This window comes from Sciurus carolinensis, chromosome 2 (assembly GCF_902686445.1).
Source record: "Sciurus carolinensis chromosome 2, mSciCar1.2, whole genome shotgun sequence".
Classification (NCBI taxonomy): Eukaryota; Metazoa; Chordata; class Mammalia; order Rodentia; family Sciuridae; genus Sciurus; species Sciurus carolinensis.
Genome location: NC_062214.1, coordinates 2,218,034 through 2,239,020, shown reverse-complemented (window position 1 = coordinate 2,239,020; position 20,987 = coordinate 2,218,034). Strand labels below are relative to the sequence as shown.

The 20,987-nt window shown below is 59.2% G+C and overlaps 1 protein-coding gene across 2 annotated transcripts in view; it reads left to right on the top strand.

Moving 5' to 3' along the window:
* The first annotated feature begins 11,540 nt into the window (after positions 1-11,540).
* The window catches only part of Cdh4 (cadherin 4), a 446,648-nt gene continuing 437,201 nt past the window's right edge, over positions 11,541-20,987 (top strand). For both annotated transcript variants that reach the window (XM_047534707.1, XM_047534698.1), the window contains exons 1-2: positions 11,541-11,717; positions 13,859-13,967. In XM_047534707.1, the coding sequence (XP_047390663.1) occupies positions 11,661-11,717; positions 13,859-13,967 (166 nt within the window). In that variant the 5' untranslated portion in view covers positions 11,541-11,660. The remainder of the gene's footprint in view (positions 11,718-13,858; positions 13,968-20,987) is intronic.

The window sequence follows — 20,987 nt, the reverse complement described above, 5'->3', positions numbered from 1 at the left end:
CTGGCAACTGCTAAGCCTTTCTTGCAACCCCGGGAGTCTGGTTCTAAGTCAGTGGCAGCATTGGGACTCCGCCAGGTCCCAGCCTTTGTAAGACCAGCCTCTCCGGTGCTGGAGCGCGAAGCTGGCTGTGTGAGGAGACGCACCGCCCGAAGGGGAGCAGGGAGGGGCGTTTTCCTCGGAGGCCGGCTGTGCGCCTGGTGCCGGTCCTGCCATCGCCAGCACTCCCACTCCATCCTCTTTTCCTGCCCTGGAGGCAGGCAGATGCTCCAGCTGGTAGTGGCCTTGTCCCCAGCACCACAGACTCCTCCCTTGGATTCAAGAACAGGGAAGACAATCAGCCCTTTGCCCAGCTGGCCGCCCTGACCGAGGCTCCCGGCGGCCCTGAATAATACACATGAGCGCACCTGACTTGGGTCAGACTGTTCATTTCACTGTTTTACATACCAGAGTCCATGGCATTTTGAACAGGACAGGAGAATCCAGGCAAATGATCACACGTAATTATGTAAAAGGCCACGTGAACACACGCGCAGCTGTGGTGAGGGCCACAGAGTCCGGAGTGGGCACCCTGCATGCTGACCTGGTCCAGAACATGCTGGGCTCTGACGCAGGGCCACCAGGCTGACTCTGGCCCGCATGGCTGCCTGTGTGGACGCCTGATTCCTGCTGGGTGGCTCAAAGCAAGGACCAGGACTTGGTCGGAGTTCTCTGGCCACCCGGCCACCGCTAGCCCTCTCTGCTGCTGACATGCACTCGGTTCCCCACCTCCTCCGGGTGTCCCGTCGGCTGCTGATCCGAGGCCTCCGGTGCCGGCTCTCCTGCAGTGGGCGCCCGCCCGCCGGGTACGCCTGTCGGCACGTGGTGTGTTCACTGTCGCATGTCTCCAGACAGGTCTGACTTCCTTCTCACTCTCCTTCCACCCCGGCTGCCCCAGGGCCTTGTGTCCTTGTGAACCTCCTGGTACCCCTGCTCCTGGTCTCCAGATCACTCCACGTGGCTGTGGTCTCGGTGATCTCAGGTGGAGTCTCCTCCAGTCTAAGATGTGACCTACCCTGCAGAACATGCCGATGCACCTGAGGAGAACCCCCTGCACCCCCATCCGCTGCAGCACCATCCCGAAGGCCAAGTTGTGGAGGCAACCCGAGTGCCCAGGACGGAGGGATGCCAGAGAGTGCGGACCATGAGCACAAAGGAATCGCATTCCACCTTAGGAAGCGAAGCCTGCCCACACACCACAGGCGCCGTGCGGGGGAAAGAAGCCTTCCCGGGAGACAGAGGCTGTGTGGAGCCAGCCAGTGGGGCAAGTTGTGATCAGCAGTACACATTCTGGTGAAGCAAGACGAGGAGGCTCAGGGGCTGCCAAGCTCGCTGCCTGCAGCTACGAGTGCAGCCTGAGCCTTGGGTTCTCGTGGGCCGATCTCACCTAAGTGTCCTCACTGCACAATCTGCATTCACTTTTTAAATGAGGGACGATTTCAGCAGCAGGGAGCGGGAAGGAGAAAGACCTGGGAGGTGGCGGTGGGCGTGGGCTCCTGCCCAGGAGACTCTCAGACCCGCTGTGGGCACCCCCAGAACGCCCCGGCCTGCCCCTTCTGATAGGCGCATTTCCTCCTAAGGTCTTGTCACTCTGCCCTCTAACAGCGGGGGCGACGGGGAGGGTTGCAAGTCCACCAGCTCCCTCCCCTGCGGTGGCCGGGCCCGCACCCCGGTGCTGTGGGCTTTGCCTGTGCATCACGAAGGAGCTCCCTGGAGCCAGAAGGAGGTGTGGACAGACAACCCCTGCCTGGCGTGCCTGGAATCAGGGCCCTGCAGGTGAGCTGCAGAGCAGGCAGAGCGGCAGAGCTGGGCACGGCCTTCTCCTGCCAAGCTGCCCTGCTGAGCCAGGGTGGGAGATCTGCCAGCCCTCTGTGGTGTCTTTCCCTCACTGCCCCTGCCCCATGTGCTCTCCAGGTGCCATGGCAAATCTGGAGCACTGCCACCCCATGCGGTGCCACTGCCCTTCAGCAGGGCTCACGGGCCACGCGCCCCTGGCTTAGTTCTTCCAGTTGTTGTCTTAGAGCCGATGAAAGGCCAGTTCCCCGAGATTTTCCCCCAGGGCGCTCTGTCCAGGCCAGGAGCCCCGGAGGCAGCACATGCTCCTTCCCCTTGCTGGACACCCCCACCTTGCCCTGGCCATCTCATCTCCAAGAAGCCCCGCCTCTCCAAGGCCACTGGGTCTGCAGGACAACAGCGGGCCACTCCTGAGGGTGGACGTGAACCCACGGCACAGCTCATCCTCTTCCCTCCCGTCCACCCCATCTGGCTGTTTGGAGAAAAGCATTAGTGAAGTCACATGACCACGCTTCTCTCTGAACAAGGAGTGTGAACTGAGGAGCAGGTTCCAGGCGGGAAAAGAGGCGGGAAGCACTCGCTTGCTGAGCCAGGGCCTCCCGGGAACCCACGACTGCCGTCCAGCTGCCAGGGAAGAGAACCTCACCAGGGACGTGCTTGGTCTCCAGGGCCTGAGCTCCGCCGGGTCTCACCCAGGAAGGACAGAAGCCCTCCTGCCCCGCCCGGCCGTGTAGCTGCCTGGGGGCCTGGAGCTCCAGCCCCTGAGGCCGCACAGAAGGGCAGTGGCTTCCCTCCTGCCTCTAACCCGCCGGTGACAAGAACTCAGGCTCTGGTATGGCTGCTAGGGGACTGAGCCAAGCCTCTCTTCACAGGGAGTGTCACAGTTGGAGACTGTTCTGGGTGACACATTGTCTGTGCCCTGGTGGCCTTTGGTTGGCTCTCGGTTGTGTGGGTCAGGAATTCAGGCAGGGCTCAGCTGGGTGATTCTTCCCCTTCAGGTGAGTCCCCAGAGGCCACTGGCCCTTCTCAGCTGGGGAAGGGCTGGGTGCAGGCCCAGGAGCACGGCTTCTCTCTCGTCTCTGGCCCCTTGGCGAGGTCCCCTAGGTGAGCTACATGTGGCCCTGCAGCATGTGGCCTCTGAGCAGGGGCTTCTCACAGGGTAGGACAGGGTGGGGTTGCCTATTTCAAGAGGCCCCCACGGAGCTGCAAACCTGTCCCGCCCACCTCAGAAGACCTGGCAGTTCCTCCATCTCCAGTCACTGAGGCCCGGCAGGATGAAGGGCAGGAAGTGACCTCAGTGGGCAGGGAAGCCACGGCTGCCACCACCGTGACTGCTCCTCAGAGGGACCTCCTCCCTATGAGTCAGGTGTCCCACGCTGGGGGCACGAGACCCGAGGCCCCCAGAGCAGGGCGTGAGAGGAGGCTAGGACCCTCTCAGTGTTGCGTCCTCCGCCCTAGACCGGGCAGGGCTCACGTCTTGGTCCAGTCTGCAATGGAAACTCACTGGACGTGGAGCCTCTCAGCAGCTGCAGACCAAGTGGGGTGCTGCTGCTTCTCCTGCACCCTCGTGCCGCTCCTGGGGATGCTGAGCGAGGACTCCAGGGCACACCACTAAGGTCGTGATGGCTGAACAGCAGCGTTTGTGAGAAGATGCCTTCCCCAGCATAATTCACAAATGAAAGAAAAATCACAATAGCCACTGAAGTCCCAAGAAGAAGGAGACCAATTATAAATGCAAAGTGCTTCATCCTGGCCAATCCCTAAGCTTAAGTTCCGCGGGGGGAGAAAGTGCGGGTGCTTCTGTTGATTGGTATCCAAAACAACCCGCTGCGAGGGCCCACCAGGGCCCGGGCGCTGTCCTCAGGGTGGTCATGCCACCAGCCATGCCGGACTCCGCCCTCTCCATCCTCAGGTGGAGACTTGGGGCAGCATCCAGCCCTCCAGCAAGGCAGGAGGTGGAACAGCGAGTGGGTGGCCCTGAGGTAAGGAGAGGGAGGGCCCGCTCACCCGACCTCACTGAGCAGGCAGGTGGGTGAAGAAAGGCCTCCGTCTTCACCACACAGAGACCCAGAGGAAACGCTGCGTGCAGAGCCACCACGGAACAGCCACAGGACGGGATGGAAGTCAGGATAGAAGACAAGCTGTCGGCAGGAAGTAGACATGGAGGAGACTCGAGAGCGGACTCGCCTGAAACTCCTCCATGAGGTGAGGTCCCAAGCACAGGGCGCCCTGGAGCCGGGGGAGCTCTGGAGCCAGAGCCTAGAGGCTGCCAGGTGTTGGGGGGGGAGCGGGCGGAGCTTCAGGGCGGACGCTCTCCCTGTGGCGGGAGGTGGGGACGCTCGCCTGAAGGAGTCGGGCCTCCTTAGTAACAGTTTACCGTCTGTCCAGGTTCTAGGATGGCAACGATCTTTTGGCCACGGTGCCAGATTTCAATCACTCGGGAGCCCGTGTTCCTGCTCGTGGAGGGGAGAGGGGCTCGGGAGAATCTTCGTACATTTTGCTCCATTTTTCTATAAACCTAAAACTACTCTCGAAAAGCATATGCATTTTTAAGTGGGGAGAGGGAAGCTCAGGGCATCTCCTTCTCAGAGTGCACAGACAAGAGACCCCAGGAGGTGGGGGAGAGCCCGGGGCCAGCCATAGGCTGCTGCAGGCTCCTCTGTCGCTGTCCTGGAACACTAACTGGCCAGGCCCCCCGGAGCCCTGAGCCTGGCTCTGCAGGGGGCCCAGCTCCAATCCCAGAGCTGCCAGCTTTGCTCTCTCACCTGTAAGTGGAGGCTGACCTGCAAGTCCCACCTCGGCACTGGGAGGGAGTGAGGACGAACTGAGAACTTCCACCAGGACAGGGCCCACCCAGCCCACCCAGCCCACCGCCCGTGCCTGTCCCAGGCCCAGCTTCCCACCACACTGAGGCCTGTGGTCGGGCCGGTCTCTCATTCCCGGGCCTCCCTGAAGAGTGGCACCACGCTGTGGGCAGTTGCAGGCAGGGTGGCCAAGGGGCGTTGAAGGCTTCCTGCAGGAGCGGCCTGGGCTTGAGCTTGCAAGGCTAATGCCTGAGCTGCTCTCCTGCATTGGCACATAGGAGCCAGCGGACGCAGCCCGGTGGCCAGTGAGGCCTCCCTCTCTTGGGTCTGGGTGGTCCTGGGGACGCTGGATCTCTTGGATCAGCGCTTAGTTCCACTCTTCCTCCTGGTCCAGGGACAGCTCCAAAGGAAGCCATTTTTGCTGACCTCAACCTTCTGCTGTGGGCCCTCCGCGTGCTCCTCCTCTGTGGCTGTTGGGGATGGAGAAGGGGTCTTGCATCTGCTGGCTCATTTGCACACTCCTGCTCCATCCTCCGAGGCCTGGCACCCATGGCACAGAGCTGCCCGGCACTCGCCACCTCCTGCACACATGGCCAGGTCTGTTGGAAGCCACTGTCCACAGGAGGGCCCTTGTCCCTGGGTCGGGTCGGTTCCGCAGTCTGGGCTTGAGGGCTGCCTGCCTTCTCAGCCTCCTCTCCGGGGCTCTGCTTCTCCCACAGTGTGCAGTACCCTCCTGGCTGTCCTGATGACCCCACTGTCACACCCCCGGCCCCTCTCCCTCCTCACAGCAGGCATCCTCTGCCTCCTCCCCAGGGTAGCCCCCAGGCTGGAAAGATGCAACGCTGGAGCCCGAGCTGCCAGGCTAGGCATGGTGGACATTCTGAGTTCCCTGGGCCCGAGTCAATGAGGGAGCTGCTCAGGCCCCACGAGGCCTGAGTGAGTCTCCCAGGCTGGGCGGAGCCCGGAGTTCATAGCTCAGCACTCTGACCAAGTGGTCCTGCCGCTCGACCCCTCTAATCGGGTGTGGGCAGGAGGCTGGTGCCCCGTCCACGTGGTTTTCTCTCCTTCGGAGTTTCAGTGGCCAGCCCAGAAAGTCCTGGAGCCAGGGCAGCGAGCTGGGGATGCTTCCTGGGATGGGCGCCCCGCAGGGCACTCTCCTTGGCAAGCCCCACGTGGGTTGGTTGTCATTCGGAAGCTGGATTCTCATACAGGCTCCTGTGTGGACGTTGCCCACTAATGGCGCTCCTGGGGGGGTGGGAGGTGCAGGAAGTGGGGTGCTGGGGCTATCCTTCAAGGGTCTATCTTGCCCCACCCCTTTCTCTGTGTGACTGTGTGTGTGTGTGTCCTGGTCACTGTGAGGTCATGAGGTCAGCAGCTCTGCTCCACCACACATTCCCTGTCTCACCACAGGGACAGAACCAAGTGATCATGTGACCTTGGACTAAAACCTCTGCAATTGCAAGCCAATATAAACCTTTCCTCTTTGAAAACGACTTCTCTCAGGCATTTTGTTACAGTGACAACGTTCACCCAGGCAGAATGGCCTGGGCTGGGAATTGCCTGTCACCCCCAGAGATCCAGTCACCACTCAGCCACCTGGGGTTCATGTTTGGAGAGAATAACCAGCAGTACTCCCCAAATATTTAGTATCAAACCAAGTTAAATATACCCTGAGAGGAGCCAGCTGGGCCTCTGTGGGTGGGAGCTGCATCCCCTAGTCTCGCCCAGGCAGAGAAGCACCCAGAACACTGTTGGGGGCCAGGTCTCAGAATTCCAGACCGACAGCCCCGCCTGTGAAGCCTGTTTCTTGCTTCCTTCCCATTTTCTTGGTCTCTCTGGTGTTTTACTGCTCTGCATGCTGGGTTCCCAGCACCTCCCTGTTCTCTTCCTCCCTTAAATCTGCTGTTATCTGCTTTACAGTTTACTTTGGTGCCCCCTCCTTGGCCGTTCCTTTTTAAACTCTCCCTTGAACTCCCCGCCCCCGCTTTGCCTCTGGACCCCACAGCACCGGTATTCTTGCTGAGCCGACCCAGTCCACCAGCCTCCCTCCTCCCTCCCACCCCAGGGTCCCAGGTTTGGGCAGGTGGGGCAGCACAGAGCCCCTCCCCTTGTTCAGAGTCAGCCCTGGCAAACTCTGCCTGTCCTCCTGGGGCTTCCTATCACCCACCAGGCGTTCACTGCTTAGATACTTCCCATGCACCTGAGTGTCTTGGGCCTGGACAGAGTGGATAGCAGTAGTTCGGGACTGTCCTAGGAACAGCACAGTGCACCAGGCCGAGATGCTCTTTTGGGGGACATTTGAGAAGCTGAGAACCAGCGTGATGGGGGCAAGTGCTTCTGGCTCTGTGGGAGGTGGGATGCATAGCCTTGCCCCAGGAGAGGCCGCCCTGATAGAAGCTGCACACTGAGCTGCCCCGTCAGCCAGGAGAGCTGAGGACAGAATGTTCCAGAAGGCAAGTTCAGAGGCGCAGCTGCAGGACCCAGCTCTGGAGGACAGGTGGGAGAGCTGGAGAGGGGGCAGAACTTGGGCAGGGCCAGATGGCATAGGACTTGTGGCCATGAGAGATTACTGAGGGCGGAAGGCAGCTGCCTGCAGACTGCAAGCCAGGGTGATGGGGAGACAGTCTTGGATTCAAGCTTTCAGGGGCTTCCTCCAGGACCCGCTGCAGAGTACAGAGAGACAAGGAGCTAGGGATCCAGGCGAGATGCATGCGTGGAAGTTACTGCTGCACCCAAGTGTAGGCTCAGAAAGGGGAGAACCAACACAATGAAAAGGGGGAATTTAAAAGTAAAGTAGAATAAAAAAATCAAATCCCATAACTCGGGAGGCTGCAAGTCCAAGGCTGGGCCTCAGCCACTTGGTGACTTATCAAGTAACTTATCAAGACCCTGTCTCAAAATAGAGAATAAAAAGGGCTGGGATGTGGCTCAGTAGTCATGGCCTGGGGGCTCGATCCCCAGTACCAAAAAAAAAAAAAAAAAAAAAAAAATCAGTTCTCGGCTCCACCCTGAGGTAGCTGGACCTCGGGCTGTCCAACGCAGTGATCCAAGAGAGGCACAGCTCCACTCATGTCCTGAGGCCCCCGGGAGCATGGGGTGCAGTGCTGCGGTCTGGGGACAGGGGTCCACGCCCATCCACCAACAGAGGAAGGTGACCAGGTGGCCTGCAGCTCAGGCCATCAGTCCTCCCACGTCAGTGGCTCCCGTTCTGACCTTTTCTCCCGATGTACTGCTTCTATTAGCCGGCGAGTGACAAGCCAGACACAAGGTCACAAGTGTCCGGTGACCAGCATCCCGTGCCTCACTGATCTACTGCGGGTGTGTCTTCTCCTCCAGCAGCTGACACAAGTGACAACATGAACCCTGGGGTCTTGAAACAGCCCTTCCCCAGCCCCTGTGGCCAGGACACATCTTTCTCTAGCAGACCTGGTGGCTTTGATGCTTGCCTGGTTCGACTGTCTTGTTCTGGGTTTTCCCCCTTCTGAGCGCCTCTCCTGCTCCACAGACATTTCCAAAGATTCCAAGTTCCTCTCCCCTTCCAAGGAGTGGAAACGGCGGCTCCTGGTCCTTCCTCAACCCAGCGAATGTGGGAGCAGTGTCGCGGTCAGGGTGGGTTTAGCCTCCAGCAGCCTCGAGTCCCAGTCCGAGCTCCTCCGCTGGCCCGGGGCCTCGGTTTCTTCGTCTGCATCATGGGGAGTGTGAGAAGCAGCCACAGTTACATGCGCAGTGCTGCGGCCATCGTTGCTAGCATCGCCTGGTCCCTGTCCACTGGGGGTCCTCGAGGTCGGATGCTGGGCTCTGTGGGACCAGGCGCTCAGAGTCTCAGGGTCCAGACCGTGGAGAGGACCTCCACCAGACTGTGGCGAGAGGCGGGGCTGACAGTCGGGACTGAGGCGGAGGCTGGGAAAGAAAGGATGGGTTAGTCTGGTAGTGGGCACTCGCGCCTGGCAGCCCAGCCCCTGGTTCCAGCCCCAGTGCCTCAGCGTGGCCTCACAGCAGCTCGTGGCCAAGACAGGCTGCCCACATGTTCAAATGTGTTTTCTGTCTCTGGAGCAGGAGGAGCCACCTCCTTCCTAGGAGGGGGAGGGGATCGTGTGAGAGAACACTCCACAGCAAGCCTGCTCTACAGACCGTGCCCAGGGCGCGCCCGCAGCCTCGGCAGGGCAGCAGAGGAACCTGGAGGCAGGAGCTGCTGGTGCTGGTCTCCACCTCTTCCTCCTTTCGCGATGGCTTTCCGCTCCCTGCAGGGAGGCCTTCCTGAGCGGGGTGGCATCTCATCCCACAGGGCCCCAGATATCTTCAGCTGCCCTACAGGCCTTGTTCGAGTCAGGTGCGCCGCTTTGCTGACATTCCCTGCTTTCTTCACAAAACACTTTGTGCCTGACATTGAGGTGTCTAAAACAGTGATGAGGGATAGGAAGGAAAAGGATCTAACACCAGGGAGACACAGGCCTGATAGGAGCTCCCGTTCGCTTCCAGAGAAGAGCCCCTTCCCGGACCCCTCAGCATGTGGCGGGCGGAGAGTCTACCACTCCTGAAACATCTGTAGTCCAACTTCAGGTGCTGAGAGCAGAGTCACTGGCCTGCCACCCCCAACTGCACTTCCTCAATCTCACTTAGACGCCAGAGCACACTTCTCTCCAGGGCCTTTATGCGGGTGTGCGAGTCCAGCTCCCCTCCTGCCTGGGCGGCCTCCCCACGCCCAGGGCACTGGCAGGGAAGTGACAGGCCCAAGTTTCACCTGCTGGTCCAGGGACTGCTTAAGAGGGAGACAGGCAGGCCTTGGCTGAGCCCGCGCTGAGCCCAGGCTGCCTTTCCCCACTCAGCGCTCCCTCCCTGCTTCTGCTGCCTTCAGAGCAAGTCTGACAAAGCAATGCTCCCTACTGGACTCCTGTGGGTTACTGCAAGGCTTCCAAAGCCTCTGAAGCAGCCGGTTCCCGAGCCTTCACACGCGGCCTGCAGGCTCCCTGGGACAGATGTCAGGGTGCTGCCCACACGAGGGCCCCAGGGCCAGGGTTCTGATGCTGGTGTGACCCACTGCTCCACACCCCCTCTGCCTGACGCGCCCCACCTGGGGAGGTAGGAGTCTGGGAGTCAGCCTCATTGAAGCTGCAGCACTGGCCTGCTCAGTAGAGTCCAGGCCTTTAGACCTGCACTGTAGGTGACAGCTTTGGACCTCAGGACATATCTACTCCCACAACCCCCCAAGTTAGCATGTTGGCAGCCCTGAGGAACCTCCTGAAGCATGTCAGAGCCAGCGCTGGGGTATGGGATGCCTCTCCCAAGAAAGAGTCCACACCAGGTGTAGGCCTCCCGAGGACACAGCTGTGGCCCTAGCTGCAGACACATCAAGACAGCCTCAGGACAGGAGGGCCCAGCAGTCTGATCTCACTGGACGTTGATGAGGCACCTTAGAAGGAGGGGGCAGAGGTCATCTTTCAAAGGCACGAGCAAGTGGCTGAGGAGGGGAACGTTCCCCCAGCATGGATGGGTTTTGTCATGACAGTTGGTGACTGCCTGGGACCTCTGAGCGAGTCTGAACACATGAAGAAGTCATGTAAATTGGTAACCCCTTCTTCTCAGCAGTTTGGGATGGGACAAGAGGTGGGCAGGGGTGGCAGGTGGATACAAATTTGGTGTCCACTTTATAAGTTCTGGTTCTGGTTGAGAAAACAAAGCTAGCCCCATGCTCTGGAATACAGCATGCACTCCACCCTTCCTGGGTTACTTAAAACCAGATTTCCTTCATAGTAACTCAACCCTAGCCACAGGACCACCTGCCCAAGGGCGAGGGTACTGCAGGGAGGGAAGGAAGGGGCTTTCTGGTGTTGTCCCTGTTCTCTGGCCCAAGTTGACTCTGACCTTGAGACTCAACAGTGCCACTCAATCTTCTTCCCCCTCCTAATGTACTTCTTAAACCAGACCACTGTATTCTGGACACAGAGCTCCTCCAAGTCAAGACAAAGAAAATCTGAAATATTGCAGCAAACAAAACCACTTTCCTTCAAATCTCCATGCCAAAAGGAGCCATGCAGAACCCTTCTTGAACTTTCCAGGTTGTACACATATTTCAGTCCATGATCACTTGATGTCCCCCCAGTTGGAAATCACACGGGAGCCACCTTGCCTCGGGTACTGAAGCCCGACAGCTCTTCCGTCCAAGGATTTCTTCCTTTCCCGCAGCCTCTTTGTCTCTTGGCTCTCAGGCTTAACTGTGTTTTGATGCACAAACCAGAACTAGACCCATTGCCAGTCCTCAGGGTAGCTCAGGAGCCAGACCCTCGGAGATTCCTGAGAGCTGGAGGGCGGCAAAGCCCTGCAATCTGAGCAGGGACTGCTGCCTCTCCCCTTCTCATCTGCTGGGCTCTCAAGGTGGTGGCCATCAGTCCTGAGCTGCCCGAGTGCCTGAGCCTGAGGAGTCAGGGAGCAGACACCCGAAAAATAAAGGACACAATGGCAGTGCCCACTCCCAACGTGGGCTAGAGAAGGAAGTTGGACCAAGACCGCGGGGGCAGCCCATCCAGAAGGACCTGGGGCGGGCACCCAGCGCCTTCTTCGGTCTTCATGGCCCCTACCCCGTGGCTCCGGAAGAGGGAATGTCCTTGGCCTTTTGCTCCCGAACGTGCTCCAGACGACCTGCGGGGCCGGGGCGGCGGCGCAGCGAGGCGGCCTGGCGGCGGGCGCGGCGCCTTTAAGGCCCGCGTCAGGCCAAGCCGCGCGGGGCGGCGGGGCGGGGCCTCGCGGGCGGCCCGCGCGGCTTCACCTGCAGTTCTGCGCGCGGAACAGAGGCGCGGGCGGCTGCGAGGCCGGCGGACGCACCGGCCCGAGGGAGCGCGCCGCCGGCCGGTCTTGGCCTCGCTCCCGGAGCCGGGGCGGCGAGCGCGGCGGGCGCAGCGTGGCCGGAGCTCGGGGCTGGCGCGGGCGGAGGCGGCTACCCGGGCGGCGGCGGCGATCGGAGCGGCGGCGGCGGGGAGCGGGCTCTGGGCGCCAGGCACCGTGCGGGCGCCGGGGCGGCGCGGCGGGAAGATGACCGCGGGCTCCGGCGTGCTCCTGGTGCTGCTCTCGCTCTCCGGCGCGCTCCGGGTAAGTTGCCGCTTCCTGCCCGGCCGCCCGCAAGCCCAGGGCAGCGCGGGCCGGGCCCCGGAGCCGGCGGAGCGCGCGCTCGCCCGGAGGGGCTCTCCCGGGCTTCCCCGGCCAGCGCCGGGCGTCCTCACCGCGCGCACCGCTGCATCCAGCCCGGTACCCGCGCTCCGCTAAGCCGCCTGCGGTCGGCGGAACGAGGAGCCGCCGGGGCAGCGGGGAGCGGCGGTGCGGAGCGGGGTGGGAGTGCGGTGGGTGGGGAACCCGGGGATCTTGCCCGCGCCGGAACCCGCCGAGCATCCTTCGGCCGCCCCAAGCCGCGGCCACTACCGGGAGCTGGCTCGCCTGCTCCGGGGCAGGCTGCCTGCTGGCGGAGCCGGCGCGCCCTCCATCGCCCGGGCGCCGCGCGCCTTCGGAGTTGGCGAGCCCAGCTTGGGCAGGGGCGTGGGGAGCCTGGCGGCAGCGGGCTGAAGATCAGGGGTGGGGGCGCCGAGGCTGATCCCTCCTGCCCCGGAATGGGGTTCGAAGCGCATTGCCGCCTCAGTCCTGTGGATGCTGGCGGGTCCATCTCTGCGGATGGGTGTCTAATGTCGAACGAACGCCAGGCACCTTAGCTGCGAGCCCCCAGAGCAGTCTGGAGTCCCAGTGTCTGGCAGGGTCCTCACGACTTGGAGAGGCGCCGGGAATCCTGGCACCAGCGGGCGCAGGGCCGGACTACGCCCCGGGAGAGCGAGCCCCGCGCCCGACTTCTTCCTGCCGAGTCCCTCGTCCGGGTCCCCAGCCGCACTCTGTGCAGGGCCCGGAGGGGCGGTGTGGGCGGCTGGCAGAGGCAGAGGGGCCGCGGGAGTTGCAGGAACCCCCTCTCGTGGCCGATCGGTCTCTCTGCCTCCTCCCTGGCCTTGCTGTCTTAACCTCGGAAACGAACTAGCGCGGGGACTGGAGGCCCCATCCGAGGCCGGGGGTCGTTCGGGGTTGAGCTGGGCACACACCTCGGGGATCAAAACTTTCCGGGATGAGCTTCGCCTCCCCACTCCCCACTCCGGCGTATGTGCTATTTGGAGCTTCGTTCCGAAGAACGGAGCAGCGGTTTGGAGCTTTACCCAAGGAAAGACGCTGCTCCCCGCCTTCCCTCCCGCTCTGTGCTTTTGGGTGGGAGGGTGCTTGCATGAGGCCAGTGGCAGGAGCTGAGCTCTGGTCTAGGAGCAGCCTCTGGAGCTCAAGCCCCAGCAGCGGTGACAAGCGGGGTTGGAGGCAGCGGCCAGAGGGAGGCGTTCTGCTCCAGAGGCTCCTGGAAGCGCAACTGCAGGGTGCAGGCTGCGCCCTGGGCTTCCTGATCTCGCTGAGGAGCAGGGCTGGCTTCCAGGCAGTTGCAAACGTTGCCCCTCCTTCTTCGCCCCCTGCAGCTTGGGCGGGGCCTTGTGGTGACCCAGTCCTCCCCTGGCTTCTTACTGCCTTGCTCTCTAGAGTTCCAGAGCCCACTGCCCAGGACAGAAGCACATATGCCCTTCCTAGTCATTTAGGGGAGTCTTGCCTGGTTGGGCTGGAGATAAGAGGAGGGGGTAAACTAGTGTCCATGGATGAGAGGGGAGGACTGGAGGATGGGAACAGCCCCTCCCTACCCCACTTGCTCATTCCTCTGCCCGGCCTCTTCCAGAGCTGGCCTCCTGGCCCAGTATGAACCCCTCCTGGAAACTCCCCCTTCTTGCTCTTTCCTCTTCTCCCCCATTCCCTGTGGTCAGCAGAGGGGAAAGTTGGGTTTCTCCTCCACCTACCTAAAGCCAGAGCACTGGAGCCTGAAGGCCGCACTCTGGCCTGTTCCCCATGCCCCATGGGTTGACCCTGAAGTCTTCTCCCAGCTGGACATTTCTCTGCCGTCTTCCCCTTGCCATGTGCCCATGAGACCTGGCAGGTCCCCAATCTGACTGTCAGCAGGCCCTCTGCTCCCCACAGCTGCCCGTGCCGAAGACGAGTCTCCCAGTCCAGGATCCCTAAGTCCCTAGAGAGCAGAGAATGCAGCTCTGGGTGGAGACTGTGGCTTCTCAGCATCTCTCAGTCAGAGACCTACGTACACCCCCCATAAATGTTGGTTTGTTTGCATTTCTGTGAACTTATTTCTGTTTAATGTGTCTCCTCCCTCTTCTCAGGCACAAGAGGATCTTACAGCCAGCGAGACCTGCAAGGCTGGATTCTCAGAAGAAGGTTACACGGCATTAATCTCGCCAAATATTCTGCAAGGAGAGAGGCTGCTCAAAGGTAGGACAGGGCGCAAAGGGTAGACGCGGTTGTCTTTGTGCTGTGGCCGAGGTCACTTGGGCAGAAGAGGCAAGGCCTGGCTGGTCTTGGCGGTCAGCTGCCGCGGGTGGCCGCTGCCAGGTCCATGAGGTGCAAACTGGTCGGCCTCAAAGGCATTTTGCATCAAGGTGAATGATTCAGTATCCCTGTCATTTTTGAGTGAGGTGAATCATTTCCTGGGCAACAAATTGGAATTCGGATGTAACGTCACCCAAATAATGTGCAGAGAGAGACTTTCTTACCAAGTATTTTTATGTATGAAATTCTGAATTCTTAAATTATCCCTGCTCTGAAATGCATGATAAAGCAGACGATGTTGTTGGGAATGCGGTAAATAAGCCCACAGACGTCCTGTTCACAAATGTGGCATCCGTTTTCATTACTGCCCCACTGACAACGCGGAAACACGCAGGAGGGAACGACCAATTAGCCTTGTCGTAATTGCAGGATCATGTCCACATTTGTGACGGGTGCTCGGGAGGCAGCTCGGGAACCCACGCGACAATAGATCATTCTGTACATCGATCTGTTTCTTTTTTAAGACGAACTAATTAAACTTTATATTTGCATAGAAGGGGGCATAAATCAGTTCTTGCTTTCCTGAGGTTTGAGTTGTGCTGGGAGCACCTTGGCCAGGAACTGTCCCTTCTTGGTCTCAGTTTCTCAGAAGTGGCAGCCTGGAGCTGACTTCAGAGTGTTGGTGGGGAGCAGACTTTCTATAACGTGTCGAAGCTGAATTTCAGCATTCAAACCGAAACGCTCTCCAGGCTGTTGACCGCTCCCCATTCCTGGGTGTGTGCACACAGTGGTACGCCAAGTCACGCACAGTGAGGGGACATTTCTGTCCCCCTCCTTCCTTCGAGACCCAGCCTGCTGAGGTCCTTATTTATTCTGGCCATGTAAATCGGGCTTGTATTTGTACCAGGCACCACTTTGCATACTTATTTTTTGGTTTTCAATTTGTAATACCTTTGACTCTCAGTGATTATGAAAAAACAAAAAGTCTGCCGGTAGCCAGCCTGGGAGCAGAATGGGCTCGCTGTCTTGGAGGTGTGGGTGGGAAAATGTTTTCAAGAGATGCTCTGCTAATTGTGCATGTGTGTCATTGTGGAGTTTGCCAGGACAGGCATCTATCAGGGTCCTTGGGTTGACTGAGATCCCCGTGCGCTGGCAGAGGAGTCCTGGGGTGCCCCGGCACTTTGCTGCCCACCACACTGGACAGGTGGAGCTGTCTGCCTGCTGTGGGTGCTTCCTAGGTGCCTCTGCTGAGTCGAGTCTGTCCTCTGGGGCCTCTGGCAGCACGGGGATAAGCCTGATACGACCTTGGAGCGTTCATCGTACTCGGGGGCGGTAGCAGTGGGCCTGCCTGACAGAAGAGTGTGGCCTCATGCTTGCATGAGACGGTCCCCACGGGCATGCGGGCTGCACTCTGCCCTGCTCCTGGCCGGTACAGTGGGGAAGCTGGATGACTGATCAGATGTGGGCCTGGCATCTGGGTGTCCAAGGTGTCCCCCTAACTCCGGACAGGGCGTCCCTGCGCCTGGGTGGAGGCAGTCAGGCTTGTGGTCATTGTGGATATGCAGCTCGCTTTCTAAGCACTTCTTGTTCCCAAGACGCGGCTCGTCTCAGGCCTGGTTCAGCTGGTTCAGGGGAGCAGGCTGAGGGCCACCGCGCTGGTGCCTTCTCCGCCCGCCTCAGCTCCTCCTGCGCCTGGTGCACCCCGCTTCCTGCTTCCTTCCCCTTGCTCTTCTTAAGGTGTCACATCTCAGGAGCAGAGAGTTGTTTTTAAGGAAGACTGAGAAATAATTTCACACATGTGCAGACACAGCTAAAGCTGCAATTCACGCAAGCCAGGACACGTAAACCTTTCTGTGTGTGTAGAAAACTTTGCAACTGCAGGAACACAGCGAAGATGGTGTGTCAAAAATAAATGAGCGGTGTTCCTGTTGCTCTGGTAGGAGTCGCGTTAAATAGGTAACGGCTGCTTATAACTGAGCTATTCCAACAGAGAGAACTTAACCTTCATTTGACAAGCAAAGCTTCGCCGAGCAGGCTTTGTTGTAAGTTCGCCATAAGCTGCTAACGACCACTCCGAGGCTCCCCCTCTGCCTGAGTCAGCTCGCAGCAGCCCCAGACACAATCTCTAGCAGGAACGATTTGTTACGCAGTAATTAACTTGTTTATGATAAATGGATGGAAGAAATGTCGTGGCATTTTGTTTTATGTCTAAATGAAAAGCATTTGCATTCCAAAAATTTCATGCTAATTAGGCTTAAAATAGTTTCCCCCAATAGGGTAACAAATACTACGTACTGAGGACCTTCGGAGGAGTGAGGCTGCTAAGTGTGGAGTTGCAGGTGCTCCCAGGCCGATCTGCAGCGTCCCCGTCCCCTCCACCTGGGTACCTGTCTGCTTTTACTGGAGCGACCGGCATGGATTGCCTTGCCTGGGTTTTGTTTCTGGGTAGTTCGCTTTGGCTGTGGTCTCGACCATGCGTGGTGACACCTGAACTGGGGCGGGCGAGCCGTCCTCCCGGGCTCAGCCGTACTTCAGGCTGGAGCAACTGCTCGGCTGGTGTCTTTTTCTCTCTTTGTTAATAATTAATGGTCAGCCTGCCCAGAGGCTGCCGCCCTCCGCAGTGACCTGCACTGCCCTCCAGCTGGCATGCAGAGCGCTGGACAGCACAGCAGCTTTGCAGCAGAGCCCTGTGGGGGCAGCGGAGGGCTCCAGGGTCACTCCCCCTAATGTTGGAGGGAAGGAGAAGGTGGGGGGTGCTGTGCTGAGGGGCAGGAGGGCTGGGCCTTACCTGAGGGGAGTGTGTACACTGTGGGTTCAGACGACATAGGAAGAAGAGTTTTGCTTTTAATTATGTACTTATGCAACTTCTGCCCCCCAGTGTCCCATCTGCTTGGGTCCCTCCTGGGTCCTTGTGCCACACTCGGCTTCTTCCTTGGAGAGTTTACGTTGTCTGGACAACCACCTCAAAATGTAAGGGTCACATAGGCAGGAGCCCCCTCATTCTTGTTCACTATTTATGTCACTTCAGGATATTCTTGGTCAATACGATAAAACCCAATTAGCAGAATCTTAATAAATGGGGTTTAGTTTTTCTCACTTTACAGTAGAGCAGAGATATGGTCAAGGGTGGGAGCAGCAGATAAGTAATGTTATCACAAGCCTGATGTTCTCCATTATTACCATTTTACCATGTTTGGCTTGTCATTTTATTACCTCATCATTACAAACTAGCTGCTATGGCTCCACAGTTGCATCTGAGTTCAGAGCAGATGAAGGAGGGAATGGTAGCACTGTTGTGCATATCTTACCTGTATGAAGAAAGCAGAAGCTTTCTCAGCATCACTGCAGAGGTTCTCATTGGCTAGAACTCGGTAGCATGTCTCTAGCTGAATGAGGCAGGGAGGTTGGGAGGACAGAATCGTGGTCATGTTTGACTTAGGTCCATGATAATTCATCCCCTTACTAATGGGCAGACTGCTTGACGTGATTGGGATCTGCTTTAGGAAGGAGGGAGGAAAGGGTGCCGAGGTGACAGCCTTGGAGTCTGCTGCACAGAGCCTCCCCGGCCTCAGCAGCAGGCCTGAGAGTGGACAGGCAGCGGATGGGGAGTGACTCTTAGGCACGTGCAGACGTGAGACAGGTGCCGGGGAGAGGTCCCGGCAGGGCCTGGGTCCGCCTCTGAGAGTCCGTCCCAGCGTGGAGAGCGGGGCCAGAAGCACCGTCTTTGCCACAGGGTTGCTGTGCCCCGTGGTCCAGCTTGGCCTCTGCCTCTGTAGACAGCGAAGGCCAGGTGCGTGGCGTGCCCCGGACACGCCACCCAGCAGCGCTCCTCAGTCAGAGGAAGCGACGGCGCCGCTCCCACCTCCGTGTCCTTGGTGCGCCCACGGCAGAGAATATCGCGGGGAGTGGTCAAGCGGGTGGCTCACCTGCTGGGCTTCTAGGCCCTGCGAGCTGCCCTTCCAGGTCCACTGTCCGCCTACCCACCGACCTCTCCTGTGCTGACCCTGTGCCCACACAGGCGTGCTGGTCGACCAGGCGAGGCTCAGGGCCTGCCGGGCTTTGTGCTGGTGGAAAGGAGGAGGCCCAGTGGACCTTGCTTCTGCGCTGGGCCTCGCCTCTCCTCTTCTTGGAGCAGACCCGATGTCTGGGGTGCAGCCGGTGGTGTCTGTGGCTGAGGAGGGTGGGGAGACCTGGCCCAGGTGGTGTCCTTGAACACCTGCAGAGCCCTGCACACTGTCCCCTGAGAGGTGACAAATCAGGGACCCCGCAGTCGAGCTGGTCACCTGCCGCCGCACGCCTCCCTGGCTCAGGGGAAGGTAGCGCACCCTCCAGCCGGCCACCCCAGGCTCCCTCCAGGCGCCCTGAGCCCCTGCTCTTTGTGAGTCAGTGTCTCCGTCCAGCATACCGAATCCTGAGGTCTCCTCGGGCACTCGAGTGTCTGTGGACAAACGAAATGAGCGTCCCCATGACATGCTCCTGCAGCCGGATGCCACGGGCCTCGCCCTGAGCCGCCCAGGGCGCGAGTCCTGCCTGTCCTCACCACCCCTCTTTGGCCCTCTTGAGAGACAGTCCTGGCTGGTCACTGGCCACTGTGGTGGGCTTTCAGCAACTTCCCCGCTGCAGTTGGACTGGTCCCAGGGTTTGGATGAAGGCGAGGAGGGCACAGTGGGAAGGCAGGAAGCGGCAGCTGGAGCCGGCTCGCTGGCCGCAGTTCACACAGGGACTCTCCCAGGAGCTACGTCTCCTTTGCCCTCTGCCCGCACAAACCTGTTTGTGGCTGTGTCTGGCTGCTCCGCCTTGCAGCCCAGGGGAGGCGCCTGGTGGCCTCGCTGCACATGGGGACAGTCCCCTGCATTCTGCACCCTGCGCCAGGATTCTGAGTCTGGAGGCTCCGTCCTCTGCGCTGACGGGCGAGCTACAGAGGTGGACATGTGCGCTCCCGGTCTGTGACTTGAACAGGAGTTAGGCTTCGTGTTTGGGAACCTGTGTGTCAGTTGAACCTCAGGGGAGGGAGTGCGGTGGGGTCAGGCTGCACTGACTCTGGGTGCCACCTCCTTCAGCCTTCACAAAAGCCCTTCCAGAGGCAGGATGGGTCCCTTGCTGGGGCTCAGAAGCTGGCCATCGGCGAGACCCAGAGATTGGCCCAGGGTGCGGTTAGCTTGCCCCTCCTCAGACCCTCCTTCCTGCTGCGCATTCCACCTCTCCTGTGATGCCCCTCAGGTGGGTTTCAGAGCACTGCAGCCATCTATAGACAGGAGGCTCCAGATGTCCAGGGCCGTGGTCAGGCCGTGTCCTGCCGTCAGCGGTGACCGAGCATTCAGACCTGCTGGTGGTCTCTCCACGCAGACAGCTGCAGCACATGAGGCCGGTGTGTCAGAAGGCCCTGGCCATGGTTGCTGGTGTCCAAGGACTTCTCTGAAATGGGTCCACACTCCATAGACACCGGGGATTTGCACACCAGCCCTGGGATGGGAAGGGTTGGAATTCTGTGATGCCAGCGGACAGTCCCAGGGCCAGGTTCTCACCCGCTTTCTGACTGGGCCGTGCTGGGGACAGTGCAGGCCAGGTTCTCACCCGCTTTCTGACTGCGCCGTGCTGGGGACAGTGCAAGAAAGGACCCTGATGAAGGGTCCAGCCCAGGAAGCCGCTCTGCCTGGAGCTGGGCTTATGCCCTGGACCGTCATGGTGCTTACTGTGCCTGGGCCCCAGGACCTTGGCGAGGCAGATTTCAGGTCACATGTGGGCTCCCTCACACAGTCGCCTGAGAGGACACTGGTGAGAGGCTTGCTCATGTCTCCATGTGTGTGCCTTCTGCAGGGCCTGCCCCTCTGTGTGACCTACCCGCTCAGGAGCACCTCCACTCTGACTGAATGGTGCTTGGAGTTCCGTATCAGCTACCAAGACCTGCAAAGTCTTTGTTTCAGAAATAGTGATTTTCTAACTCTACCCTGTAGGGTTATTTTTTCTTCTTTTTTTAATCACAATGAAATTCATACTACAGTTTAAATGAAGTATATTTGGTACATAGTTACCTCTAGTGTTTGCTTCATGATATTAATTTCAAAATGTGGAAATTTTGTGAATTCTCTCAGGCAGCAAATGGATGTGGGTTAAAATTAAGGAGAAGGCTCCCTCCCTCTCTTTCCTCCTCCCTCTCCCTCCCTCCCTCCCTCTCCTTCCTCCTCCCTCCCTTCCTCTCCCTCCCTCTCTCCTTTCTTCTCCCTCTTCCCTCCCTCCTTCTCTCTTTTCCTTTCTTTCTTCTTTGAAACTTTGGTTAAATAAATGCCAGAACTAATCACAAACAGAGAGAGAGCAAGTCAGCATTCGTCTTTTCAAAAAATGTGCCTATTATTCTGACTTCTCGAAGGAGCCGTGTTTCCTCCTGTGAATTCCACCATAAAACATTCCTCGAGCTGAGTGAAGTGTCTTCCCTTCAAGGACGCTGTTCTCCCCAGGTGTGCTCTTGTGCACTGCCCGAGTCCCCAGAGGGCACTGTGGTGGTCGCACACTGAGCTGATCTTCCGCAGAGGAGGCAGGTGCCTTGCTGCCCCGGCTCCAGGCTGCCCTCTCCTGGCGCCCTCCAGTACTGCCTCCAGGGCTCCTCACCGTGGGCTGGGCAGGGCTCTTTAGTTCCTGATCCAAAGAGAACAAAGCAAAAGGCCCTATTTGATCAACTTTGGCCAGTTGTGCTTCCAAAGCCATTTTCTTCCAATGCCGTCCAGGGAAGCAGCGGAGTTTTGGGGACTTACCATGTGCTGACATGTCCTCAGATATGATGCTTCTACCATGCCTGCCCCAGGTCAGGTGTGGCACGGAGGGGCGGGTCTGTGGGACTGTGGCCCCACTGCCTTCTCCGGGGGAGATTTGCTTAGCTTACAAATTGTGTGTTCTTATTTTAGTATAGATCACCGCAAACATAGCGACTTAACAGCGCAAATTCATTATCTTGCAGTTTGGGTGTCA